This window comes from Cyprinus carpio, chromosome B3 (assembly GCF_018340385.1).
Source record: "Cyprinus carpio isolate SPL01 chromosome B3, ASM1834038v1, whole genome shotgun sequence".
Classification (NCBI taxonomy): Eukaryota; Metazoa; Chordata; class Actinopteri; order Cypriniformes; family Cyprinidae; genus Cyprinus; species Cyprinus carpio.
In genome coordinates this window covers 9,641,531-9,669,407 of record NC_056599.1, presented here as the reverse complement: position 1 = coordinate 9,669,407, position 27,877 = coordinate 9,641,531, and the positions used below count along the sequence as shown (strand labels likewise).

Here is a 27,877-nt window from a genome sequence, read left to right as displayed (position 1 = left end):
ATAGCCTATATATCAAATTGTGTACTAATAGGATTTTATTTTATTATTTTTTTCCCAATAAGTGTCTTAAAGTATTTTTCCTATGCATTACGGGAGTCTTTAATGTTCTTGCAGGTTTCAGTATTGTAAGTTCTTCAGACATTTGTCCTTTTTGAAAGGGTCAGATGTCTCAATTGTTAATCTTTACTGGCAGGGTGAACAACCCAGTGTTCAAAACCTCTGAAAAACTCTTTTGTTTGAGTATTTTAAAGCCATATTTTACAGATGTAAGAAATGGCAAGGGTGTGTATGCCTGCATTCCACTCTCACAATATAGACCTGCAGAGTCCTAATATCAAATTGAGGTTTACTATGCAGTAAAAGAGAAATGCTTTGTGTTTTATTAGTTCACAAAGCTCTGATGCCAGTTAAGATTATACTAAGAGCAGTTTTCTTTCTTTCTTTCTTTCTTTCTTTCTTTTTTTTTTCTTTTTTTTTTTACATTTGTGCCAAGTTCTGGATGGTTTTCAGTATTTAAAGTTAGAACCTGGATCTCCATTGTGGTCCAAGTCCAGTTTCATATTACTGAATAATTTGGTTTATTTAATTTATTATTATATTATTATTATTATTATTATTATTATTATTGTAATTGTTGTGCTTGCAGTTTGGACATTTCTGATTTCACTGAAACACTGCTATTAATGTTGCCTTAAATATGTATAAAATGTAGTATAAATTATGTTCTTCTCATAACTGATAGACACAGTCTTTTTTTTTTTTCTTTTAGACACAGTCTTAATTTTTTTTTTTTTGTGTGTTTTTTTGTGAATGGAAGGGTTTATGTGTGGGTTTTTGTGACTGGCAGGCTTTATACTGATAGACGTATTTTTTTTTTTTTTTTTGATGTTCTTTTAGCAGTTACATCAGTGATCCTTGCAGCTTTCTTATCACAGTGGCTTATGTGAAAGTACACAAATTGCATAAGTAGTAGTTAGTCGTTCCCAACCACGTTCCTGGAGGCCCCCCAACACTGCATGTTTTCCATGTCTCCTTAATCGAACACATCTGATTCAGATCATCTGCTCATTAGTAGAGACCCCAAGACCTGAAATGGGTATGTCAGACAAAGGAGAGATGCACAATGTGAAGTGTTGGGGGGCCTCCAGGAACGAGGTAGGGAACCACTAACAGGGCAGGTAGCAAGTAATAAAGGTCACACACTGAGCTCAAACCCCAGAAGCAAGTTACATCCATGAAACAGAGAACATTTTACAGTGTACTGTTGACTGTCAGAAATGTTGATTGACTAAAGTGGATGTGTTTGAGAATATACGTACATTTAGACATTTAGCAAATATCCATGTTCTGGTTTGTATGAGAATCACTCACACAGCTTTCCTTTTATTTGATCTAATTTATGTTGACAAGAATGGATGTACATTTCCACCACATAAGAAAAATTCTTTGGTAAATCATAAATATGACATTTAAAAAAATCATATTTATGAGATAAAAAGATTAAATTATGACATAAATGTCATAATAAAGACATTAAATTATGACATACTAAATCATATTCATGAGATGTAAATTAGATAAGTAAATGAGATAAGTCATAATTTTAATGTAGTCTAATGTTTGACTATTTATGTCATAATTATGACTTGGTATGTCATAATTTCCACTCATGTCGTTATTTATACTTTTTATCTCATTGCATTTTATGTCATAATTATGAATTGCCAATTCATGCTTTGTTTTCTTATGTTGCAAAAATAGGCTTCCATTGGGGACAATGGTAGTTCGCTTTGGTCTAAAAGCAGAAAGTTAAGGCAGGCAGTTAAGGAGGAAAAGGAAGTTTCATATCATGAAAATGTTTTGGTATTACTGTGGTTTCTAATCAGTAGGCACTTTGACTTGGGAGTCTTAAAGGAATAGTTCACCCTAAAATGAAAATTCTCTTATAACTTATTTTCTTAAAAACAAATAAATATATGCAGGTTTGTTAATGTATTATTTTTGTTGTTGTTATGAACTATCCCTTTTTATCAGAGCTGCATTATCAAAATGTTCTTTTATCTTCTCTGATAGGTCAATAAATGGCTATAAATCAGTATGTCTTGAGTATAATAGAATAGAGACAGACACATCTGTGGACTTTCCACAGATCAGTGGAGAATGGGCATCATAAAAATGGTAAAAATAAAGTGCAGGATGATCTGGGCAGAAGAAGGGAAACACACAGATACAGGAAGAGGAGGAGCAGGGAATGGAGGCCGTTTCCTTCCTACCCAGCATGAGACTTTAAAAAAAAAAAAAAAAAAAAAAAAAAAAAGGTCAAACAGACAGAAAATCATACCTATGGCTCTGGTATGTTGGTGCTCTGATGAATGTATAAGGTGCACATATAACGCTATAGCCTACTGTGAGACCATGTGTCATTTTTGAGATAACAGATCTACTTCACGCACTTTAACTGAACTTTGCTGCAGGTATGACCACTAACACAGCCTCTCAGTCAAGTCAAGTTTATTTGTATTGTGCTTGTCACAATACACACTGTTTAAAAGCACATTTACAAAAAATGTCCATGATAAATGTTAAATCGAGATGTTAATGTTTATTAATATCTTCTAGTATTAATAAACCTATTAATACTCTTCTAGTAACATTAATAGAATGTCTGTAGAATGTTCTCTGGTCTTTAATAATGTTCTCAAAACATTAGCACAAAACATTATTTCTGCATCTTTCATGGAACTGTCTGGTTTGCAATCCTTGTAGGGATTCTCCATAGACGTAATGGCTTTTCAGAAACCATATATTCTATTGCCCTACCCCAACCCTACAATTATTTAATTTTTAATTAAAAAAACTTCAAATTAGGTCCCCACTGTGACATGAGTCCCCATGACTTGGTGTGTATTCAGTCCCCAGCAGGATATAAAAACAAGGTCTCTCTCTCTCTCACACACACACACACACACACACACACACACACACACACACACACACACACACACACACACACACACACACACACACACACACACACACACACACACACATCTCTTCTCTGTAGACTATCACTGCTACTCCAATGTGTCAAACTAGTTTTTGGCCATGTTGACACAAGCATAAAAACCTCATTAGATCCATTCTGAGCAGGTTTTTTATGGCATTATATCACGTTCCCATTGGATACTGCACTGCTTTTGTCATGACACCATCCCAAACTCTGGACCCTGACTGCTGCTAATGCTGGTTAAATGAACTCAGTCCCACCTCAGAAAAGTGACATTTTATTTTTTAAGTGACATTATTATGACAGTAAAGCTTGCACTATTATTTTACGTCTGCTGATAAGAGTATGATGCTCAGAACTGTAACTACGATGCACAACATCAAGTCAAAGTGCTCATATTTAAACACAGAATCTTTCTTTTTTTATCTAAAGTCATTAGCTATCTGAAGTTATTGGTGAGTTCCTCTTGATATAAATGAATTTCACTTAAATAAACACGTGAAATTCTAGGGAAACTTTTTATTTATTTATTTATTTATTTATTTATTTTATTATTTTATTATTGTCGGTTTTTTTTGCTTACAACACACAACAGACTTTCTATATAAAGATGCAGGTGAGGTCTCTGTCGGTCTGGTCTTCTTGAGGACAAGGCATTTCAAGGTGTCCCTCTGGGCTTCTTTCCTTAGAAGAAGAAGAAGAAGAAGAAGAAGAAGAAGAAGAAGAAGAAGAAGAAGAAGAAGAAGAACTTTTAGATGAGTTCCACTGTCAACTCCTCTGCTAACCACTAGATAGCTCTATAAAACAACTTTTTACAGTTGACAAAAATTTTAATTAAATAATTTAAAGTTAATTATTGTATTGACTTTATCAAAATAATACAATCAAAGATGTAAACGCAATATCAATAATTATATCTTATTTCCTTTGTGCTAACAGCTTAAAAGTAATCTCATATTACCTCACATTTCCTCATGATCACGCGACACACTTGTTTACACTCACTGCACTCACTTGAGCTAAACCACTTCCTTAGGTGCCTTCAAAATCACAAAAACAAGAAAGCAAAACGGTTGCCTTTGTGTCGCACTGAGATGCATAAGAAATTAGTCGTTTCTTATCATTTACACTGGAAATAATGAGAGTTTCGTAAGAGAGCATTTTAAGATGCATTTCCTGCAGTGTGTTTTGATGCTCAACTTTATAATATCTGATGGTATGTATTGTTTGTTTAGATTTAATGCTATAGGAAGTAAAAAATGTTTAATTTTTCATTACTCTCGTTACAGTTATATGACATTTAAAAGCAAAATGCCTTTTCCATGGTAATCACGTGTCCTTTATTAACCTTTAAACATTTAAGAGAGAAAGTAAAGGTAAAATTTTTTAAATGTCCTATTTCCGGTGTGGTACAGCGCGTGTCTGTTTTTTTGAACGGTGTTTTTTCAAGATGCCTATTGTTTTCTGAGGGGCTCCATAATAATTCATTGGTGTTGTGAGACCCCTTAAACCACTTAAATTATATGTCTTGAAAATTTTAGCCTAGTATTTCTAAAATTATTATTAAACAATTCATGTAATTATATTTATATTAAGGTCTATTGTAACTTTATAACAATTATTATATTTATTTCTCTCTCTCTCAAACACACAGATACCCTGGGGTTTATTGTTCGAGGTCCCTCTGGTCCTCTGGTTGTACGTCTGGGTGGCTCTGTCATTCTGCCCTGTTATGTTGAGACGCCTTTAGTAGCAGAACAAGTGAAAGTTGTGTGGAAAAGAACTGACTCGGAGACTCTGGTTCATCTGTATCAAGATGGTGAGAGTCGAGCAGAGGCCCAGCAGCAGGATTATCATGATAGAGCTCATTTCTTTACTGATCAGATTCAACATGGAAACTTCTCCCTCCGTCTGGACAATCTGAGAGCTGAAGACAAAGGGGTTTACAGATGTAAAGTTTACAGTCAAAAGGTTGCTGACAAAACTTTAGTTGAAATAAAAGATGTTGGTGAGTGTGAATCAGTTTCTACATCAGAATTTAAAACAAAAACTAGGCTATATTTCATTCTGTAATATTTCAGCTATTCTTTCTTCCAGAGCGTTTGCTAGTATCAGGATCGAGTCGCTCCATATCTGCGTCTGTGGGTGAGGACGTCACTCTGAACTGCTCTGTAGACTCTCACATCACACCTGAACACATTGAAGAGGTTTCATGGAAGAAAACAGATGAAGATGAAGATATTCTGGTTCTACTCTTCCAAAACAATCAGACTTTATCAGATTCATCAGATGAGCGATACAGAGACAGAGTTGAGTTCTTCACTGATGAAATCCCCAAAGGAAACTTCTCTCTCAGACTGAAGAGTGTCAGAACTGAGGATAAAGGAGTTTACATGTGTCAAGTGTTTGCTGGAGGACTTTCAGCCAATGCAACTGCAGATTTGGAGCAACTGGGTGAGTCACAGATAAATAAGAAAACAATCTAAACCACACAAACTTGTGATATTAACAATTTTGTTACCATTTACCTAGACCTCCTTATGCCAGAAAGGTTCTTTGTTGTTGTTTTGTTTTTGTAGCACCTTTTTTTTGACTCACATACATTCTAGTTAGGACCCTAATGAAACCTTGTTTGTCTAGAGTGGTACAGCAGTAAAAATTCTAAATATATTGGCTTACCCCAGAATTCAGTACCTGAGTTCCATTTAGCTGTTTAGTTCCATACAGTGTCACACATTGTGTAACTGATGTTTGTTTGACAGGTTTCTCTTGGCTACACATAACTGTGTTGATTCTCTGTATTATTGCACCTGTATCTGCACTTCTGCTTTGCTGGCTTGTTTACTCTGGATCAGAAAATCAAGGTATGTTTATATGAGAAATAGGCTTCAAATATTTATTCTATATTCTTTATTCTACAGTCGTGGCCAAAAGTTTTGAGAATTACATAAATATTGGAAATTGGAAAAGTTGCTGCTTAAGTTTTCATAATAGCAATTTGCATATACTTCAGAATGTTATGAAGAGTGATCAGGTGAATTGCATAGTCCTTTTTTGCCATGGAAAATTAACTTAATCTCAAAAAAAACCTTTCCACTGCATTTCATTGCTGTCATTAAAGGACCTGCTGAGATCATTTCAGTAATCATCTTGTTAACTCAGGTGAGAATGTTGATGAGCACAAGGCTGGAGATCATTATATCAGGCTGATTGGGTTAGAATGGCAGACTTGACATGTTAAAAGGACGGTGATGCTTGAAATCATTGTTCTTCCATTGTTAACCATGGTGACCTGCAAAGAAACGCGTGCAGCCATCATTGTGTTGCATAAAATGGCTTCACAGGCAAGGATATTGTGGCTAATAAGATTGCAACTAAATCAACAATTTATAGGTTCATCAAGAACTTCAAGGAGAGAGGTTCAATTCTTGTAAAGAAGGCTTCAGGGCGTCCAAAAAAGTCCAGCAAGCGCCAGGATCGTCCTCCTAAAGAGGATTCAGCTGCGGGATCGGAGTGCCACCAGTGCAGAGCTTGCTCAGGAATGGCAGCAGGCAGGTGTGAGCACATCTGCACGCACAGTGAGGCGAAGACTTTTGAAGATGGCCTGGTGTCAAGAAGGGCAGCAAAGAGCCACTTCTCTCCAAAAAAAAAAAACATCAGGGACAGATTGATCTTCTGCAGAAAGTATAGTGAATGGACTGCTGAGGACTGGGGCAAAGTCATATTCTTCGATGAAGTCCCCCTTTCCGATTGTTTGGGGCATCTGGAAAAAAGGCTTGTCCGGAGAAGAAAAGGTGAGCGCTACCATCAGTCCTGTGTCATGCCAACAGTAAAACATCCTGACCCCATTCATGTGTGGGGTTGCTTCTCATCCAAGGGAGTGGGCTCACTCACAATTCTGCCCAAAAACACAGCCATGAATAAAGAATGGTACCAAAAACACCCTCCAACAGCAACTTCTTCCAACAACCCAACAAACAGTTTGGTGAAGAACAATGCATTTTCCAGCACGATGGAGCACCGTGCCATAAGGCAAAAGTGATAACTAAGTGGCTCGGGGACCAGAATGTTGAAATTTTGGGTCCATGGCCTGGAAACTCCCCAGATCTTAATCCATTGAGAACTTGTGGTCAATCCTCAAGAGGCGGTGTGGACAAACAAAAAAACCCACTAATTTTGACAAACTCCAAGAAGTTATTATGAAAGAATGGGTTGCTATCAGTCATGATTTTGCCCAGAAGTTGATTGAGAGCATGCCCAGTCGAATTGCAGAGGTCCTGAAAAAGAAGGGCCAACACTGCAAAATACTGACTCTTTGCATAAATGTCATGTAATTGTCGATAAAAGCCTTTGAAACGTATGAAGTGCTTGTAATTATATTTCAGTACATCACAGAAACAACTGAAACAAAGATCTAAAAGCAGTTTAGCAGCAAACTTTTTGAAAACTAATATTTATGTAATTCTCAAAACTTTTGGCCACGACTGTATATATTCAATATATTCTATATATGTTTATATATATATATATACACAGTGGCATGCCAACGTTTGTGAACCCCTTGCAGAATCTTTGAAAATGTGAGTAATTTTAACAAAATAAGAGAGATCATACAAAATGCATGGTTTTTTTATTTTTTATTTTATTTTTTTATTTAGTACTGCCTTGAGTAAGATATTTTACAATAACCCCGTTCAAGTGTGAACCCTTGGTTCTTAATACTGTGTGTGGTTACCTGGATGATACACAACTGTTTTTTTTTTTGTTTTGTGATGGTTGTTCATGAGTCCCATGTTTGTTCTGAACAATTAAACTGCCTGCTGTTCTTTTGATTAATAATAATTGTCCATGTGCTGAATTTTTTTTTTTTTAAGAGTATTTTTAGTATTTTTGAACTTTTTAGAGGTGATTGTTTTATTTTTTTGACATCCATCTTTTCACACTGAGGACAATTGAGGGACTCAAACACAATTATTAAAAAAAGCTCGAACAGGAAAACTTTTGAACAGGATGAAGATGTCCAAATTGTTCTTATTTTGTAGAAATATAATTTGTTTCCATTTAGTACTGCCCTTTGGAAGCAACAGAAGATACTTGCATGTTTATCGGAAGACAAATTAAGTACAATTTACCTTGATCTTCAAATACAAAACGTTTTCCCACCCGGCTCTTAATGCATCGTGTTTCCTTCTGGAGCATTAGTGAATGTTTAAACCTTTTTTAATAGTTGTGTTTGAGTCCCTCAGTTGTCCTTAGTGTGAAAAGATGGATCTCAAAATCATACAGTCACTGCTCGAAAGGGTTCAAATATGCAAAAGATGCAGGAGCTGCAGGATTTTTCTAAAGAACAGAGCTCAGTTTAACTGTTCAGAACAAACACAGGACTCATGAACAGCAATCACAAAACAGAAAAACAAACAAGCAAACAAAATATTAAAAACCAAGGGTTCACAAACTTTTGAACGGGGTTATTTTTATAATTGCAGCTATTTATTTATTTATTTTTTTTGTCTTGTGGATTAAATGTAAACATCTTTTATGTAAAATATCTTACTCAGGACAGTACTAAATAAAACATGCATTTTGTATGATCTCTCTTATTTTGTTAAAATTACTCACATGTTCACAGATTCTGCAAGGGGTTCACAAACTCTCTCTGTGTGTGTGTGTGTGTGTGTGTGTGTGTGTGTGTGTGTGTGTGTGTGTGTGTGTGTGTGTGTGTGTGTGGGTGTTTATAAATAAACAATTTTCAGTTCTAACTGGAGCTGGTATGTATCTCCATTTTAGAGACAAGGCTGTGTCTTCAAGTTTGTCTTTTCCTTTGCCCGTTTATTACTATGCTGTTGACTTCAATCATCTGGCATTTTATTGAAGGTATTTCATCAGGACTATTTTATCTGAGATCTTTTAATAAATCCAACATAGACTTTACAACTTAATTACAACTTAATGCATTCATTTAGAATGGTTATACCAATTATATTTGTATATTTCAGAGTTTTTTTTTTATCATCAAAATAATGTGTTTCAGGTTCTCTGTATGAGACCATCTCTTGCTGTATGCTCTATATTCTGGGGCCATTGAGGTTGTTTTGGGTTACACCATTAGCCACAGATTTACCAGGTTGGTTTTTTTTTAAATAAATTGCTTTATAAAACTAACTTATTTATATTTAGATTTTACATAATATCTGTGTCTACTGAGGTTTGTCGTAGCTATACATAACGCTAAAAGGGATTAGACAAGAATTACTATTATTTGTTTTTATTATTATTTATTATTATTATTTATTTATTATGATTTTTGTTATTTGAATGGTTTTACTATTTTTTTTTTTTATTATTATTTGTTGTTTTTATTTATTTATTATGATTTTTTTTTAGCATTTATGGCAGTGGTGTATTCAGGTAAATAATCTTGAAAACTAAACTTAATTTATCCTTAGTTTATGTTTAGCTTATCCAGTTTATATATATATATGAGTTTGTGGTGGTTGTGTATTCAGGTAAATAATCTTGAAAACTAAACTTTACGTTTTGTTATGTTGCAGCCTTATGTTATACTGCTTTAAATTACTTTTTTCCCACATCAAGCTACACTCCATACACCATAATGGTAAAGCAAAAAACAGGTAAATCAAAAAACAACATTATCAAAAAACAGGTTTTTAACATTTTTGCAAGTTTATTAAAATGTATAAGTATTCATACCCTTATCTGGGTAAGCTGAAATTTAGCTCAGGAGCATTCATATCGCTTGTAGATGTTACTACACTTCGAGTGAAGTTAACCTGCGGCAAATTCAATTGAATAACTATAATGACAGACTAAAATATGTTGAGTGCAACATTTTGAAATATGATTCATACGAATTGAAATACGACCTTTCATTGCATCTAAATCTAAAAAGACTCATCCTGCATTATAGCACACGTTGTCCGGTGATTTATTAAAGGGCATATTGGCCTGAAAAACATGATTTTTTAGTTCATAATTTTTTAACACTGCATTTGGTACCTAAAAGTAATGTAATTTTATTGACATAATTAACTGTAATCAAATTACATAAATTTAAAATGTAACGCATTACTTTACTGCGTTACCAGAAAAAGTAATTAGATTACAGTTACGCATTTCTGTGTAACTTGTTATACCCAACTCTGGCTGCAACATAACAAAACAACATGAAAAAAAATGAAGGGGTATGAAAACTTTCACAAACCACTGTGCTATATAGTTTTATATATATACTCCCTATATATATATATATATCATATATATATAAGTACTTGTCGGCAGCTCCCACAATAGAATAGTCCCGCCTGGATGCCACAATCTCTCCTCTGAACGTGGAGAAGACGAAGGAAGAGCAGACCTCCGGCCGTACGTGTCGGCAGAGAGCGCAGGATGTGTGCTCAGCAAAGAGTTAAGTTTTTTACGTGCACAATAGTAAAATATACCATTAAGTTTAAATTAATAATTAATATTTGTGTCAGTACTTTTAGCTGAACATTTTGAAAACATCAGCGCAGTGATCAGAACAGTCACCATCAGTTTACTCGTCCTGATGTGTCTCCTCTTCATTACACGTGAGTATTCGCCCATTATGGAGCATTATCCACAAGATGAGGATATCTTGTTTTAATGCATTGTTGAAGACACAACATTCACAGACTTTTTTTTCATACATAATTTTTATAGAGGATAGTTGTTTTAACTCAGAATTAATATCAGTACAATCTAGAACAATTTGCATATTTCACCTTTTTAAACAATTCACACAACCACTTCATTCAAATTGTTCTTGATGATTTATGGCCAGAGAAGATTATTTAATTATTATTATTTATTTGTTCAAAACTGACATTCAAACAATGCTTCTTTAGGACATTTATTGTATACATCTTAGATATGCAGTAAGTGTGAAATATATTTGTTTAGATTTGTTATGTGTTGATACTGAATGCACACATTTTTTTTTTTTTTTTTTTTTTTTATAGAATTGGCTGAAGAGAAGTTGCTGTCATGCTGTGGAGAGTTAAGGAGAAGGATGTACAGAAAAGTTAGACTCTTTGTAGCTACTAGTAGCTTTTCATGGCTGCCTTCATTCCAGCTCGCCCTTCTGCTCTACACTCATTTTGCCTCCAATAAAGGTAAGCAGGAACATTTTAAAACTTGAGCAGATACTGAATGATAATTAACTAATCACTATGCTTGAGGAACGTTCAGTTTTGTCTGCTTCTTACACAGCATAAATAAAAGTGAAAGAAGAAGCTGGTCATGTAGTTATTGTGACGATTTATCTCCTTACTCTAACTGCCTCTCTCTTTTTTTAGTGTTTATTATTACAGCTCTACCAGTACTTCATTGGTTGTCTTATTTATTTTGGAATGAAAAGAAATGCTGTAAGTATGAGAAATTATATTTTGCTCTATTATGACTGGAGAAATTAATCAGTAGATGGGTATACAATACACGTTTAAATATATGCATATCACATTTATTGTACTTTTGTTCAAATACTGTTGAATGTTCACCTAAATGTGTCAGAGCTAGTTATGTCTCTTAAAAAAAAAAAAAATCAGTTTCCAAAAAAATAAAAATAAATCAGTTTCCATCTAAATCAGCTGTTTCACAAGTCACAGCTTCACTCAGTAACTATTTTTATTCATGAGCCTGTTTTCACTGTTTCTTTTGTCTTTTCAGGTCTACGTTGTCTATATTATTTAATTTGGTTAATGAAGATTGTGATGAGTGGCGTAATGGTGTATTTTTACATTATGCTCTTGAGAAATGAAAAAGGTGTGAACATATTTCTAATATTTAAAGATATTAAAAAGTTTAAACCATTTTTTTTTTATCATACATGCAAGTGTACATCTGTTAATTTTTAACATTGGTCTGTTGAATATAAAATAGAACGAGAGATAAATAATTATGGGCAATAAATAAGACTTTTCTGCTTTTTAATAAAGACTTTTTTTATTTACAGCTGATGCAGGACCGGTCTGTTTGGCAGGATTTGTTCAAGCCTTGTGGGTGCTTGCATTTTCTGAAGTCCCAGTCTATTATGAGAGTAAAGTATCAATCAGCTTCTTTCTCGTTCATGTGTTGTTTTTTCAGTCCTCCTGTTTCATTCTCATCCACAAATCTTAAGGTCTGGATAAGTGTTGTGATTCTGCCGGGGATTATAATACTGCAGCCAGTCAGAAAACTATGGCTGTGTCTAAAATCATTAACTTGTTCACTCATTCACAGTTCCTTAATGAACTAACAAAATGTTTAACTCTGCCCTACAGAGCTCAGCATGAGGAAAATGATGTTCCTGTATGGATCAGCTGGTCTTGTTTTAGTGAACTCTGCTGCACTGATGACAGAACTGATAATGAAAGCAGGTGAGTGGACACAACATTATAATGAGATTCCTAAGGCCATGTAGGGTCAAAACATACTGCTTGCTTAAAAATGAATCTCCTTCCACAGTTTATGGTGTACGCCTGGTGGGAGATTTGAGAGCCATTGTCTTTCTGTCTGAGTGGCTTTTCACTGTAGCATTGCTGATTTTATCCCTTCTTGCATCCTGTAAGTATGACCTGAAATGGATTTTATCACTATGTGTGAATCATCTATCATGCTGCCTTTGCCGCATCTGTGCATGAACTGAGCCTGATCAATTGTAACTAATCTTCATATCTTTTCCTCTCTCACATCTCAGGGAAACCCGTCAACACCGAGTCTCAGGAGGCTTCTCGGGTGAGTTTTTATGATTACATATGAATTTGGTTAAATAATACAATCATTTTAAATGCACTGATATTTAAAATGGACAACAATAGAAATATGTCACTTAAATACGTTTTTCTTTTAATTGCAGATGTCGATAGATTATAATGCGACTCCTGGTACAAAGCACACCAGTGTAGATATGAACCAGATGACTGGAGAATCCGTTGAAATGGAAACTCTGAGAAAAGTATCCGAGAACAGCGAGGAGCATAAAGAATAGGAGATCAACTAACAGTAAAGTGAACTGCACTTTCTAGAAGATCTGACTGAACCTTTCTCACTGGGCAGAGGTTTTCATGGAATTAAAAATTTCTGAGGGTAAAACCATCGAACATGCCATTTGTTATTTATTTATTTATTTTTTGTCTGCATAACTATTAGCAGCAGACATTGGTGCACTGCACATCATCATATTTCAGCCTGAATTATTTTTATAACTGCACTGTTGTGCCATTGGTATTGTGGTTGCCAAACTATGCTGAATTCTACTTTGAAGTGACTTAAGTGTTTGAAGTGACTCAAAAATTGTTTATATACTCTCAAACTTTTATATTTTTATGCATTTAAATATTTTACATGTAATATGTAGCCTATGTAAATTATTTACTTTATGTAATTTGTTAAAATATGCACTTTCTCATCTTTGTTCTTATGTTATTGCTGACTATGCTTTAAAAGTGCTTAGAGCACTTACGACAGTATTTACTAAAGCAATCAGCATTATTTTTCTTTAGTACCAAAATGGGTATTGAGGAATGTTAAATTTTACTGTAACTTTATTGTGACTCTCTTTCAAGAGTTAGGGGTATGTTTCTGGCCAGAGTAAGCTGCAAAGTGGATCCAGAGTTGAATGTATAACATAATATGCTCTTCTGTTGCTTTTTTCACTGACATTTTTTGTGAAACATGTTCTACCTTTTTCTTCTCTTTGGGATGTTTATGCACATTGACTTCTGAGATGATGTTACTGTATATATGACAAGATTCTGCCTCTGATAAATTTGTGTAAGGTATCATCTTAAATGTAAGAAGACCTTTGTTTTACAGGATATTGTTATAGGCCTACATGTTTATTTTATTATTCAGAAGTATTTTTAAATGTATTATTTATTATTATAATATTTTTTAATTTATTTTTCATATTTTTTGTACCAAGTTCAAACACATGATCTCATGTAGTATTAAAATATGATCTGCATCGCTCTGTATATTATAATAAATATTTTGCAAGAAATTACAATCTGCCCCAAGGATGTGATCTCCGCCTGACCCAACTCAGTATGCTTTTTTTTTTAGAATTCACTGACATTATAAAGTGTTAGGGCTGGACAATAATTAAATATCAATATGTGTTGCAATGTATTTTTTTTTTTTCAATAACAGTGATATCATTTTTAAACACCGATATTTCCGTATACATTACCAGTGTTTACCATCAATTTATTTATTTGTGGCATTTGACTTTGATGAATAAACATTAGCACTACACGTTTCAAAATCAAAACACGTAGCGGGTGTTTTATATGAATGTATCTCTGAAGGGAACCGACTGTCTTCAGAAAAGTTTCGTTGGCATTTTCAATAAGCCTGTCTCCCAATAGTATCTACTGTCTCCAGCAACATGTTTTTGTTTTTGCTCAAATTTATTTAATTTTATTTTTTTCTGCAGCAACTCAAAGCACTTTTCATACTCTTTATCCTGTCTGAAGCACATTTGTTTCAATCAGTAAGAATAATCAGCCTACACAGGGCCGGCCCGGGGCAAAGGTACATAGGCAGTTGCCTAGGGCTTCAAAATGACTGGGGGTCGCCGCACAAAAGTTTTTTGTTTTTTGGTTTTATTTGATTTTTATTGTGGCGGTTGTGTTGTTTGGGAGCGATATGTTTGGGGAGCAGATTCTGACAATTAACATAATTTTTTGTACTGATCGATCATCAAACTGATTAAAATAATGTTGGAAAAAAATAAAATTCACATCAACGAAAAAGCATAAAATTTGACAACATGTCATGTTTTGGGCTAATTTAAATACTTTCTGCATGACGTAATTATAATACATCATCATAATGCATTACTTATGCATGGGGCACGCAGTTAAAATAGTTTTGCCATTTATGTGCTCTTAAAGTATAATTTCTGAGAAAAAAAAAATTAGTGAAAAAAAAGAAAATTTTAGGGGCACAATGCAGAAAACGACAACAAAGAAGAGCAGAAAAATATCAATGTAGAGGTAAAAGAAAACGACAACAAAGAAGAGCAGAAAAATATCAATGTAGAGGTAAAATCACAAGTTAACGACTGTGTATTTACTACATCTTTATGTAGTAGCCTATTTTAAAATAGCCTGTTATGTTTTTTATTTCATAACATGCTTAAACAAAAAGTGTCAACACTGACACAGCATTCATGAAATGATTACGTTTAAGTATGTCATTCCACTTGCACAAAACTGAAATGCTGGATATGCTTTAGACTAATAGCTAGCTACCTGCTATCATTCAAATTTGCTACCTGGCTATCATCTACAAATAAACTACAAAATGCTACTATTTTAGGCATTTGATATTGTCATATTTTTTTGTTGTTAAATACTTGTCACTGTAAGTTGTTCTCTTCTGCTCATACCTACAAGGCACTTCAACATCTGCATTTATTTTAAACTACCGAGTTCTTATCTAAATCTCACCTAGGGCACCAACAGTACATTTTTCTTTTTTTTTTTAAAGCGGTCTGAAAGCCTGCATTTATTTGACGGATTTAAGCAAAAACTGCTTTCTATTTACTATATAAATATTTCTTTGAATATATTTTATAATGTAATTTATTGCTGTGATCAAAGCTGAATTTTCAGCATCATTACTCCACTCTTCAGTGTCATGTGACCCTTCAGAAATCATCCTAATATGATGATTTGCTGATTATTAATATAAAACAGTTGAGTACATTTTTTTTTTTTTTTCAGGATTCTTTGATGAATAGAACGATCCAAAGATCAGCATTTGTCTGAAATAAAAAGCTTTTGTAACATTATACACCATTCAGTCAAAAGCTTGGAGTCAGTAGGCCTATCATTTTTATCATTTATTTATTTATTTATTTATTTTGGGGGGGAAATAAATTATAGAAATTAATACTTTTATTTAGCAAGGATGCTTTAAAATGATCAAAAGTGATGATAAAGACATTTATAATGTTCCAAAAGATTTCTATTTCAGATAAATGCTGTTCTTATGAACTTTCATATTTATCAAAGAAACCTGAAAAAATCTAGTCAGCCGTTTTCAACATAATAATAAATGTTTCTTGAGCAGCAAATCAGAATATTAGAATGATTTCTGAAGGATCATGTGACTGGAGTAATGATGCTAAATTTTCAGCTTTGAAATCACAGGAAAAAAAATACATTTTTAAATATTATCAAATAGAAAATAGTAAAAGAAAAATAAGAATAATTTAAATAGTAAAAAATATTGCAAAATGTTACTGTTTCTCCTGTATTTTGGATCAAATAAATGCAGGCTTGGTGAGCAGAAGAAAATTATTTATAAAAAAAAAAATACAAATAAAAACATTAAAAATCTTACTGTTCAAAAACTTTTGACTGGTAGTGTATGTTAGCATATAGTTTGAAGTTAAAGATATTAATATTAATAAGGTGAGTCTGAGATGTTTATTTGACAGTGATTTCACATTTCTTGTTTTGAACATTTTTCTTTTTTTCGGAATGGAGAGTCACCCTTTTCTTATTAATATGAATGTGGTCATACAGAAGTTGCTCCTGAACCTTTCTATGTGGTCCAGGATAACGCAATGAATATTTAAAATAGAACCAGCCCTCGTCAGCCAATCATTTAGGTCAACCGAGACAACGTCACATTACGTAATTAATATTCATAAGGCAAGACGGATAATAGTGTTGTCTCGGGAGACCGCGGAAAAGAGCGAAGATTAGATGGGTGAAAAACATTTGCCTATTTACTTGTCCGGTTTTTAAAGTAAGTTTCTCACTCATGGACATGCAATATTATCCCTCTCACATTTTTAGTAGTATAAAAACATGTTATATGCATTTCGTAGTGTCGTTGAGTGTCTGAAATCCGCTAATAGCGCATCAAAGCTGAGATGTAAACGGATAGGTGTGCTCCTGTGTTATTGTGTAACTTACCTCTATTTTAAAGAGTTTCAATCATAATGTTCATGATATTGCCGCGAAAGTGTGAATTTGAATTTGCCGTTGTCTTTAAATTATGTTTTATTTGTCTGATTGAGCGGTTATGAGCTTAGAAGCAAAACAATAATTGATTTCTTCGCTAACTCTTCGGCGTTTGTGTATGTTCACTTTTGGCTTGGACAGCGCGTGGGAAAGTAACGTTACAGATTAGGTCTACGATCGACTGTAAAGTTACAGTGGCCATCGCTTTTAGAAAAGAGTGTTTCTGATCAGTAATACTCAGCAGTTTTGAGTCGTTTATCATGTAGTCGTTGTGTTTTTTTAGAAAGTGTCAAGCCGGTGATGGTGTTTGTCGTAATCCGTTAATCCCCGTTTAACACACGAGCTGCTCTGATTCCCTTTGAAAGTCAGATGATGACAGCACGTGTTTCACACATCACCTGTTTCACAAGAGCACGTGTTTCACAAGAGCACAGTGACAATATGACAGTAGTGTGTTACTGGTCTGAGCTGCATTGCCATTAATGTTCTAGTAGTTAATGCAAATTAGACAAATACTATAAACAAAGGGTCAATTTCAAGGCTCTGGAATTGATTTTCAGGGATATTTTTACTTTTCCGATCACGAAATTGTTCTGATTCATATTTAGATATATAGTTAGTCATTCAGCAAAACTCTATGACAGCAAATATGTGTATCTGGCAACTACATTTCATTTTAAACCCATAACTAGAATTACATATAAACATGATCAAATGTTAAATAACAGATACAATGAGGAATTTACTTTTTAGCCCATTATTTTTTTCATTGTCTGCAAGTGTTGTCACAGTACCAAAATTTCAGTATTCGGTACCGATACCAGTGAAAATCCACGGTTCTCGGTACCAATTTCAGTACCAATGCAAAACACAAAAATATCCTAATTAAAAAAACAATTTTTATCATTAAAAATAAAACCAATGCCATTCTTTATACTTATTTACAGTTGTGTTTAAAGTTTTTCTACAAGTAATATAAAATTATGAAAAACCATAAACAAGTTTCACCCAAATTTAATTTGTCTTTTTAATGAAATTTAAACACATTTTATTTTTTGCTAAATAAAGGGGATTTTGCTATTGAAATTAAAACATGGAAGAAATATTGTGTGATTTATTTCTTTAAAATAAAGTTTTATTAATTTTTTTCAACAGTAGTACTCTGCAACATTTTTCCCTGTTCCTCATTTGTAATAAATTATGCAGAACAATCTTTCTTTTAAGAGTATGTTGCTCACTGGCTGAATGTCATATAAAATGTTGGGTTTTTCGTATTCAGATTGAGTTTTGACTCTAAGCCAGTATTTGTCTGTAACTGGATTTTTAATTGTAGCTCAGCCTAATTTGTTCTTCCTTATTGCTGATCCAGACAGTGTACATTGTTTGAGATATTTGCAATTATTTTCACAGGAAAAACTTGTCTTATGTGCCTGAAGGTTGGTTATTGATTGATTCCCTGTCTTCCCGTCGTAAGCAGAATGGAGAACTCATCTAAAGAAGAGTACACGATCCGGTCGTTTGATTTGGAAACACAGAAACTTCTCAAAACTGCCTTGAAAGGTCATTATCTTTAATCTGCAGCAGTTTTGCATGACGTATTTTACTGTTAGGCTCACAAATGCTGTTGTTTTTGTTTCTTTCCCCCTCAGATCCAGGTTCAGTTGACCTGGAGAAAGTGTCCAATGTAATAGTGGACCAGTCTCTGAAGGACCAGATCTTCAGCAGGGAGGCCGGACGCATCTGTTTCACGATTGTCCAGGTAAACAAATGCACCACATGCTCATGTTTTTTATACAGAACACTTAAAAGTTTGCATGTTGCATTCTCTTCAGTGTATAAAAATACATTTGTCTTGTAGTTTATTAGGACTGAGTTGTAATCAATTGACTCACGTGATTCAGGCAGAGGCCAAACAGACCAACGGGAACGTGTTTCGCCGTAACCTTCTGAACCGACTGCAGCAGGAATTCAAAGCCAGAGAAGAGACGCGGAAGAGATCCACTCACGAATGGGTTTGCCTCGTGTCCTTCATCTGCAACATCTTTGACTACCTCAAGGTGAATAGTTGCCTTCTGTTTTAATACTTAATGGAATAGTTTACCCAAAAAATATATGCTCAAAATTTACTCACCCTTAGGCTATCCAAGATGTAGAGGAGTTTGCTTCTTCATCAGAACAGATTTGGAGCAATTTATCATTACATCACTTGGTCACCAGTGGATGCTCTGCAGTGAATGGGTGCCGTCTGAATGAGAGTCCAAACAGCTGATAAAAACATCACAATAATCCACATCACTCCAGTCCATCAACTAACATCTGAAGTGAAAAGCTACGTGTTTGTAAGACACAAATCCATAATTGGGACATTTTTAACTTGAAAATGTTATTTCCATAATCCATAAAATTTCTTAGTGGTCTTGTCTGAATCAGGAGAGAAATATGCACAGATCAAGCACCTTTACAAACCAAAACAAGTCCACTGATGATCAGGTGATGTAAATGTCTCCAAATCTGTTCTGATGAAGAAACAGTCTCATCTACTGTATCTTGGAAGGCTTGAGGGTGAGTGAATTTTCAATCATTTTTCATTTTTGGGTGAACTTTTCATTTCAGAATCAAAATTAGGAAGGTTGTCATGGTAACTATATTAGTAAAAAAAATGCATATGCAAATTTATTTGAATTGCTTAATTTTTAACTGTAATCTGTTTGCTGCAGGTGAACAACATGCCCATGATGGCCCTGGTGCACCCCGTCTATGACTGTTTGTTCAGACTGGCCCAATCTGATGCCCTGAAGAACGAGGAGGAGGTGAATCTTCAACAGTATTACTGGTTGATTGAACTGGATAGACTAATAGAGTAAATAAATTAGTAATGCATCAAAAAAATTAGGGTCAAAATCATTAACCACAACTTTTTGACTTTTGCCATCTCTCTCTCTGTCTCAGGTGGACTGTCTGGTGTTACAGCTGCATGGTATTGGAGATCAGCTGGAGAAGATGAACCTGCAGCTCATGGACGAGCTGTTCAATCTCCTGAGGGATGGATTTCTCCTGCAGGAGGACCTGAGCTCCATGGGCCGCCTGCTCCTGCTCGAGATCCTTGAGTTTCGCGCGGGAGGCTGGACTCTCAGTGAAACAGCTCAGAAATACTACTACAGTGAAGTGACGGACTGAGGCCTCTACCAATCAGAGAAACAAGAAAGCGGGATGAAATTGCAATCTGTAAGAACCAAGTGTGGAGGTTTTATTTTTATATTTACCTTTGTTCACTAGGTATGAGGTTTGCAGTTAGTTGCAGTACTGGGTTTTGATTTTGGTTGTGACTTTTTGAAGTTGACTCGAGGTGACATGAAGTTCATCATATTTTCTTTCAACACTTGACAAATGGTGTGTCTAAGCTTGGTGCTGATGCAACTGTCATAGTGACAACAGCCAATCACATTATTATTCTGGTGATGCATGAATGGGATTGGCTAGTGTCTGCGCTAGGGTATTTGCATAAGGTGATCCGATTGGCTAATGCTTGCATTGACGCTTGAAAATTTGAAAAGGTTTTAACTTCTGCCACGAGCAACGCCAGTGGAGCGGCGCGACGGACCCACAATTCAGTTCGGCAATGCTTGACGTCACTCCATTCAAAGTAAACGAGAGGCGTTGACGCCGACGCCCCCCCGTGAATACCAGCATTCCCTAGAACAAACTATTAATATGTGCAATAATGCAGTTCACTCATGGTTAAACGCAGGCTACTTAGCAGGAAAGTAGAAAAACTAAGTTATAGCTAAAGGACTTTTTAATGCTTTTTTGGCTATAATCACAGTATGTGTAGTTTTCATTGGTCACAGATCTTTAGACGTTTTAGTTAATCATTCTGAAAGTGAATGAAGTTCAAGTATATCTCTGTTTGATCATCGAAGTGTTACAATAGAAGCATTACAATCATGATTCATTTGATATAGGTCTTATATTAGTGTCAAGGGCTTTAATCACAATGCTAGAAATTATTAGATGGTTTTATTTAATAGAGATGGAGGGATATATTTAATACATTTTTAGATGGTTTTTTTTTATTTTGCTAGAATGAAATAGATGGTTTTTTTTTATTTTTATGTTGTTATTTATAAATCTACTTTATATATTTGTTTTATAATACATCTTATAAAATGTAAATCTGTTAACAAAATCTAGACTAATATTTTTATGGTATGAAAAGAAGAGTGAATGTTTTGGCCTCACGGATTCCTCAGGCTCTTGCAGATTAGTCAGTGACTTGTATAGTTATGTTTTTTTTTTGGTGTTTAATGAGGATTTTGTGTTTTGGTCAATAAATAGTATAAAAAAAAAAATATATATATATTTTTGAGCACAAGATTACAATTGAAATGAAAAAAAAAAAAATCCAACTCTTGTATTAAAAATAATCCTCGTTAAAAATGGATATGTATTTTTTTTAGCTTTATTTACTTTCACACAAAGACAACGTGTATTTATGAGTCAAGATAACAGACTTTCTTGTGTCCTTTTTTGAGATGCCCCACCATCCCAAACTCCTGATGCTGTCAGTCCAAACCGAATCAGGTCTGTGGGTGAACTAGGAGTCCAGACGTCCTCTCTCTACCACCAGCGGTAGTGTGCATACGCCCTGTTGGCTTCGGCCATCTTGTGTAGGTCGTGTTTGCGTTTCACTACGTTTCCCTCGTTAGCGAAGGCGGCCAGCAGCTCCTGCGAGAGTTTCTCGTACATGTGTGTGCGACGGTGCTTGTTGTCTCTGCATTCTGTGATCAGCCACTTCATGGCCAGAAAACGCCGCCGATTATCTGTGAGAGGAACGGGCACCTGCAGGACCAATCATTCAGAGTAAGATTCACGATTACATCTACTTCCTATTTGCCATTTGCAAACCACTGATTGAACTCTGATTCTGAGTTGCATATCTACAAACATCTGAGTAGGTCGTCTCAGAGTTGTGAAATAAATATTAAAGGTTGTTCACTGACCTGATAAGATTTGCCTCCTTTCTGGACACTGGCCAGGCCAATGATGGGTTTGCAGTTCTCTAGGGCCTGATGGAAGACGGTATATGGATTACACTCGATCTCTTCTCTCTTAGCTGCTGGAGATTTGTGGTATTTCTCCACCTGTTTTCTCTTTATGGTCTCCAGCGTCTAAACAGACACAAAACATCCAAGCAGAAATTATGTGAGAGACTTGTATGTACAATTTTGTAACATTTGTACAAGATGTCTCTTATGCTAACAAGGCTGTTTTTTTTTATTAATAAAAATACATGGAAAAACTGGAAGATGTAATATCTTATAGAACAATATATTGATTCCAATTCAAAATAACTTTAATTGTCAAATACTGTAAAGTGTAATTTATTCCTGTGATGCAAAGATGAATTTTCAAAATTATTTCTCAAGTGTCACATGATCTTCAGAAATCAATTAATAATAAATAAATAACTAATAAATAGTTTTTTGATGAATATAAAGCATTTATTTGAAACTGAAATCTTTAAGATTGTAACATTTTTTGTTTGTGTTGTTTTGTTAAAAATAAAAAAAGACTTTCCCCAAACTTTTGAATAGTAACGTATCACAGTTTCCACAAAAATATGAAGCAGCACAACTGTTTTCAACATTGATAAGACATGTTTCATGAGCAGCAAATCAGCATTTTAAAAAGGTATCTGGAGGATCATGTGACACTGAAGACTGGAGGAATGATGCGGAAAATTCAGCTTTTTTAAAAAGGTATCTGGAGGATCATGTGACACTGAAGACTGGAGGAATCTTAAATGTTCATAATATTTACAATATTACAGTTTTTACTGCATTTTTGGTGAAATAAAATCAGCCTTGATGAGCAGAAAAAAAGTGTTAAAAACTCTAATTATTCCAAACGTTTGATCACTAGTGTGTATATAATGAGATTTGATAAAAACCTGTGTCATGATTCCTCTAGCAAGGATTTTATTGCCATCTTGCATCATCATGTTGATGAACTTGCTGTTGAAGTAAAACATAACCAGAGCTTATGAAAGATCCATATACAGTGGGGTCCAAAATATTGGGACCACGGGTGAAAAAAAAGTAAAATAATATATATATATATATATATATATATATATATATATATATATATATATATATATATTTTAATTACAGCAAAGTTCAAACAGTATTACAATAAGCATAATATAAGTGAACAATCTACATAAGGTTTAGTTATTTTAAATGATAGATTTTCAATGTGTCTTTGGCCCCTGTTTTTTTTATGTTCATGGAGCTATAATAAGGTTTCCTGCAGTTGGCTGAGTCGTTTTGTTTTTACCTGATCAGAGGGTCATTGAAAGCAGAGCTGGTGTCGCTGGACAGCGCTGCTTTGATCGGACTCACTGTTTTCAGTTCCTGCAGCTCTTTTTCTTCAGGACTGAGCTCTGATTCTGGGACACGAGCATCTTTACTGGGATCCGGATCCAGATAGTATGGATTATACCGACTCCATCTCACCAAACACAGACTGAGAGAGACACACATGACTCAATATGCGTGTTACACAGAGAAACCACAACAAGCTGAGGCGTGAATTTAGAAACATTTTGAAGCACATGGTTTAGTTTGCGATAAACAGCGTGGAATCAACGATAAATCATACAAATTAAGAAGTACACAGCAAAACTTGGTGTGACCTAGATCTTGTTTAGGAAATTCCTGGCAAAAATAAGTACATAAAACTAGTGAAATGTACCTCGGTGTCCAGGGCTTCAGTAAATGTCTGACGGAGGCTGCCATCTTAAGGAGGATCTAACAGTGTTGTCTCAGATCAGCTTGGGTGACCAAACTGTTATATCCACGGTTAGAGGACAAATACAAACGCAGATCTCAGATCAGCGGTTAAACTCACTCTGACGCGACCGTGAAAGGACCTCAGATGAAGAATGCGTCCTAAAATATTGCCTGAGCAAAATAATGCCACTAAATATTCGTTTTGATTTAAAAAAAAATGTTAATGTCTTGCATTTTACATTTATAGTAGCTATAAAATTGCTCTTCCTCAGTGTCTAGGTAATAGTTATTTACACTAAAAAGAAGTCAGGCAGTTGGTTAATTTCCTGTATGGCTGTAAACGTGTTTGTAGATATGTCTACAAATATTTGTACTGCCCCCCCGCGTCTCAGATTTATTCATTTTATTTAATACAAACAAACAAACACAAAGAAACACACACAAGTTCAGATAGACTCGTGCTGTGCATTATTTCTCCTTTAAATTTAAAAAAACATTTAATTAATTTTTGGCGAAGAGATTATGAAATAGCTCGTATTGTAAAAGTAATCCCGTGTGTAACTTGAAATAAAAGCGTTAGGAGTGAAAGATCCGTGTTTTTTAAATTTCGTTTTAGATTTCATTGAGTGGGATGAGCGCTCGCGAGAGAAGGGTAACTTCAGGCACCTCTTGGATCCGTTAGCGTGATTTTTTTCTTTCCGCCGGTCCGCCGTAATTTTGTGGACAGACCCCATTAGAAAACAGCGCCTTGGCGGAGAAAAGTTGTTATTGATGATTCGCGTTTTCTGAAATTTTTTTTTTTGAAGCTCAATTTTTACCTCACCCCCACCCCACATAAAGGCAGTGTTATATGGTTAAATTGTGCCTAATATACAATGCTAACACCCTAAACAAAATGTAAAAGAGAAAAGTGTGGAATCTGAGATACGAACGATTGACATTAAGAAGTTTTTTAGTAAAGCACCAGACCAATGCTACACAGTTAATTATTCTTTTTGCTTAATCACTAAACATTTATTTATATTATAAAACTTACGTGAATATAGGCCATAATGTAGCTAATCATGTTTTTTTTGGCCGCTCACTAGAAAGCGAACTGTGATTTATACAAAAGACTGAATATATATATAAGGTGTGTACAATTTTATAATTATTAGAATTTAGAAAAATCACCAGTTCATATCATTGGGATGTAGTTTTGTAAAGTGTATATGTGTGCTAATTTAGATTTGGGTTGAATCTTTGTCCCGAATCTACATACAGTGCATAGACAAAGAACAAAGAACAGGGAGCAGACACGTATAGGTACGAAAATACAGTACTAACCTAGTTGTGACTACACTTACAATAACCATAAGTTAAAATTAAATGTTATGGCCCAAATTTCTATTGTGTCCCTTACGTACCTGTTGTACCTTACAAGTAACAACATATGGATGTAGTATGATAACCACAGTGTAAAGTATACATTTGTGCATTAGTATCTACAACTATGGATACATTTCTGTAAATACAAGTAAATAAAATAAAAAAACACCAGAAACAAATCCTCTGAATGGTTGTTTTGTGTAAGTACAAAGTTGTAAACAGGACATAGCTAACTACATTTTGTAAACCAACAATATGTATAGGAGAATTTGGACACCATTTGATCCAGGGGGTGGAGATGGGTAAAAAAAGGTTTAGGGAAATTCAATTGTCAATTCAATTCAATTCAATTCAGTTCGTGAGAATCTTGTGTATAGACGCTTTTTACCGATACACCATCATTTACAAAAGCAACTTTACAGAAAATTAAGTTTCTACACTATTTAGTAGTAGCTTATCAGTGGTGTTGTCATTTCATGTGCATATATAGCAGAAATGTTCAGAAAAATCAATAACGGAGACGGTAAACAAAACGCGAGTAAACACTATTAAAGCCAATTATGCAATCAAACTTATGCAAATGTGGATTTCTGTATGTTGTCTCTGGGTTAGCATCATTCCCTGAGGTCTCTGAGGGGCTCGGCCATCATCTCTTCTCAGGTGTCTGGATCCAGGACTGGAGCTGTGTTAAAGTCTTAGTTACCATGGGATGTAATGGATCCAGGGGTGGAGATGGCTAGGTTTAGTGATAGAAAGTGGGAGGAGGGGTGGACTTGAGTTGTTGACACCACTGTTCTAACTACCAAGTTGTACGTACATGTAAAACTCTTCATGTCTGTTTCCTACTTATAAAGTGTAACATTCTGGACACCGAACACAATTTATATGTAAAGCCTTACCATACGGACCTGCGTAGTACATGATAAATCTAATATAAAGTGTAACCCTCTTTTACCACAAAGTCTGTTAGCATGTACACCTTGACTTTAATACCAAAAAGTGTTAAAGTTCAAGTCATTTGAGCTGTATTGTTATGTGTGGACATACTGTGAAACGAAATATCGTGCCTCACAGGACCACGGTGTACATAAATACAGACATACATCATGAAAGTAAACAGCAACAAGCCTATACACACACTAACCTACTGACAGATTTTGACTAGAAATAGACTTATATAAAGTTACCTATATTACAAAGCCATTTCAGTGGTCAAGTCATTGGCACACCACAAGTCAGTTTATTAACTTAAACTAATTTTGGAAAACGAATTAACCTTACTGAAGTGTTACCCACTACTGAGATTTTCCAACCAAGAAACATGCCTTGAGCATTTGCAGGGTTTTGCTGATGTATCACAAGGTTGAATTTGTTGTTTATATGATGTATATATGGTGCTACTATGTAAGGTGCATACACTTACTAACCTGTAAGTGGTAAACCAATCCAGGGCTAACCTGAAAAGGGGCCTCAAAAAGGCCAAGTACAAGCCGGCTGTAGCGAGGAACACTTTTCCAACTCTGACACCTCGACGCATGTGGCAGGGGCATCCAGATCATCAGTGACTACAAGTCAAGCAGGCTCCACTCCAACGGGTCAATGGACGTCTCCTTCCTTAACGAGTCTAAATTACTTTTTATGCTCGCTTCAACAGCTTACAGCAAGGGAGACGACCACCAAAATCACACACTCAGCAGACCACCAACCTTGTCTCAAACTCACCTCCACAAATGTCCACACTGCATTGAGCCGGATCAATGCACGAAGGCTGCTGGCCTGGACGGCATTTCTGATGTGTGCTTAGGGCATGTGCAGAGCAGCTTTCAGTGGGTCTTCTACAGACATTTCGCTAACCTGTCCTCACCCAAGCAACTTGTGCCAACATGTTTTAAGTCCACATCCATTGTGCCAGTACCCGAAAACACTCCTCCCCGATGTGCCTTAAATGACTACCGCCTCAGAAGCGCAATCACACCCATCATTATAAAGTGCTTTGAGCGATTGGTCCTAGCACACCTCAAAAGACTGCCTCCCACCCACACCACTGGACTCCACACACCACTTGCCTCATCAGCAGAAACAGGTGAGCACAGAGGATGGCAGTATGCACAGTGCCGTACTCTGCACCTCACAATACCTGGACAATAACAACACATATGTATGTGGGATGTTGTTTGTTGGACTTCAGTTCAGCATTTAACACCGCTCATTCCCTCCAAGCTGACCACAAAACTTGGAGACCTGGACATTAACAATCTCCCTCTGCAACTGGATTATGGACTTTCTGACCAACAGTATCTCAGCATGTTAGGTCAGGGCCACACCCACTCCCACCACCATCACACTTAACCCCTCTGAGTCGCATTAACGCCAGATAATGCTTTTTGAGGGTATTCCTTCTCCTGATACACCCTAAAGAACTTAAATTACACTTTCATGTTTTGATCGTACATCAGATAAGTGCAATACATCAATCAACCTGTAAAGGGTCTACTGGCCCTTGTATACAGACATAATAACAATAAAACTTTGTGCACTATAAAATAAAAGATACAGCAAACAAGCCAGTGCTGTCTGCAGCCCTTTGTCTGCGCTTTTGGATCTTCGACAAATGCTGCCATTAAAATGAACTGTAACTCAGTGAATACTCAACGAAGAGACATGAGAGAGATATCTATAGAAAGCCTGACATGTCTACTTTTAAACTA

General features: G+C 35.2%; 4 protein-coding genes across 5 annotated transcripts; 3 read left to right on the top strand and 1 right to left on the bottom strand.

The window, feature by feature from the left end:
* The first annotated feature begins 4,028 nt into the window (after positions 1-4,028).
* Positions 4,029-9,151, top strand: LOC109056158 (junctional adhesion molecule-like). The gene is made up of 6 exons (XM_042721358.1): positions 4,029-4,223; positions 4,662-5,015; positions 5,105-5,461; positions 5,770-5,871; positions 8,795-8,881; positions 9,039-9,151. The coding sequence occupies exons 1-6, from the start codon at positions 4,175-4,177 to the stop codon at positions 9,149-9,151; spliced, it is 1,062 nt and encodes a 353-aa protein (XP_042577292.1). The 5' UTR covers positions 4,029-4,174.
* A 244-nt stretch (positions 9,152-9,395) lies between these two features.
* On the top strand, positions 9,396-14,033 carry LOC122136468. The gene is made up of 10 exons (XM_042719566.1): positions 9,396-9,415; positions 10,504-10,596; positions 11,008-11,160; positions 11,344-11,412; positions 11,714-11,809; positions 12,000-12,083; positions 12,307-12,402; positions 12,491-12,589; positions 12,723-12,760; positions 12,882-14,033. Exons 1-10 carry the CDS (start codon positions 9,397-9,399, stop codon positions 13,011-13,013), a joined length of 879 nt encoding a protein of 292 aa, XP_042575500.1. The 5' UTR covers position 9,396; the 3' UTR covers positions 13,014-14,033.
* A 2,636-nt stretch (positions 14,034-16,669) lies between these two features.
* Positions 16,670-21,072, top strand: LOC109056164 (MIF4G domain-containing protein B-like). Of its 2 annotated transcripts, none has more exons than XM_019073396.2 (6): positions 16,670-16,789; positions 18,485-18,567; positions 18,657-18,766; positions 18,909-19,064; positions 19,725-19,817; positions 19,957-21,072. In XM_019073396.2, exons 2-6 carry the CDS (start codon positions 18,486-18,488, stop codon positions 20,182-20,184), a joined length of 669 nt encoding a protein of 222 aa, XP_018928941.1. In that variant the 5' UTR covers positions 16,670-16,789; position 18,485; the 3' UTR covers positions 20,185-21,072. The 2 variants fall into 2 exon arrangements, with proteins under 2 accessions (XP_018928941.1, XP_018928942.1); XM_019073397.2 differs by having other exon boundaries at positions 16,682-16,789; positions 18,418-18,567.
* Positions 21,073-21,450: 378 nt separating this feature from the next.
* Positions 21,451-23,923, bottom strand: LOC109056180 (28S ribosomal protein S7, mitochondrial). The gene is made up of 5 exons (XM_042719567.1): positions 23,764-23,923; positions 23,347-23,535; positions 22,958-23,021; positions 22,008-22,175; positions 21,451-21,846 (listed from the first exon to the last, which is right to left on the bottom strand). Exons 1-5 carry the CDS (start codon positions 23,805-23,807, stop codon positions 21,625-21,627), a joined length of 687 nt encoding a protein of 228 aa, XP_042575501.1. The 5' UTR covers positions 23,808-23,923; the 3' UTR covers positions 21,451-21,624.
* Between the last annotated feature and the right edge of the window lie 3,954 nt (positions 23,924-27,877).

What these genes read in the sequence shown, in the direction of transcription:
- LOC109056180 (XM_042719567.1), bottom strand. Translation starts at nt 23,807, where the DNA reads ATGGCAGCCTCCGTCAGACATTTACTGAAGCCCTGGACACCGAG. An exon ending in CTGAAGCCCTGGACACCGAG is followed by an intron (nt 23,536 to 23,763) that starts GTACATTTCACT and finishes TGTCTCTCTCAG; the next exon opens with TCTGTGTTTGGTGAGATGGA. An exon ending in AAGGAGGCAAATCTTATCAG is followed by an intron (nt 21,847 to 22,007) that starts GTCAGTGAACAA and finishes TTGGTCCTGCAG; the next exon opens with GTGCCCGTTCCTCTCACAGA.
- LOC109056164 (XM_019073396.2), top strand. Translation starts at nt 18,486, where the DNA reads ATGGAGAACTCATCTAAAGAAGAGTACACGATCCGGTCGTTTGATTTG. An exon ending in ACATCTTTGACTACCTCAAG is followed by an intron (nt 19,065 to 19,724) that starts GTGAATAGTTGC and finishes TGTTTGCTGCAG; the next exon opens with GTGAACAACATGCCCATGAT. An exon ending in CCCTGAAGAACGAGGAGGAG is followed by an intron (nt 19,818 to 19,956) that starts GTGAATCTTCAA and finishes TCTCTGTCTCAG; the next exon opens with GTGGACTGTCTGGTGTTACA.
- LOC109056158 (XM_042721358.1), top strand. Translation starts at nt 4,175, where the DNA reads ATGCATTTCCTGCAGTGTGTTTTGATGCTCAACTTTATAATATCTGAT. An exon ending in CTCTGGATCAGAAAATCAAG is followed by an intron (nt 5,872 to 8,794) that starts GTATGTTTATAT and finishes TCTCCATTTTAG; the next exon opens with AGACAAGGCTGTGTCTTCAA. An exon ending in CATCTGGCATTTTATTGAAG is followed by an intron (nt 8,882 to 9,038) that starts GTATTTCATCAG and finishes AATGTGTTTCAG; the next exon opens with GTTCTCTGTATGAGACCATC.
- LOC122136468 (XM_042719566.1), top strand. An exon ending in GTGTCTCCTCTTCATTACAC is followed by an intron (nt 10,597 to 11,007) that starts GTGAGTATTCGC and finishes TTTTTTTTATAG; the next exon opens with AATTGGCTGAAGAGAAGTTG. An exon ending in TTGGAATGAAAAGAAATGCT is followed by an intron (nt 11,413 to 11,713) that starts GTAAGTATGAGA and finishes TTGTCTTTTCAG; the next exon opens with GTCTACGTTGTCTATATTAT.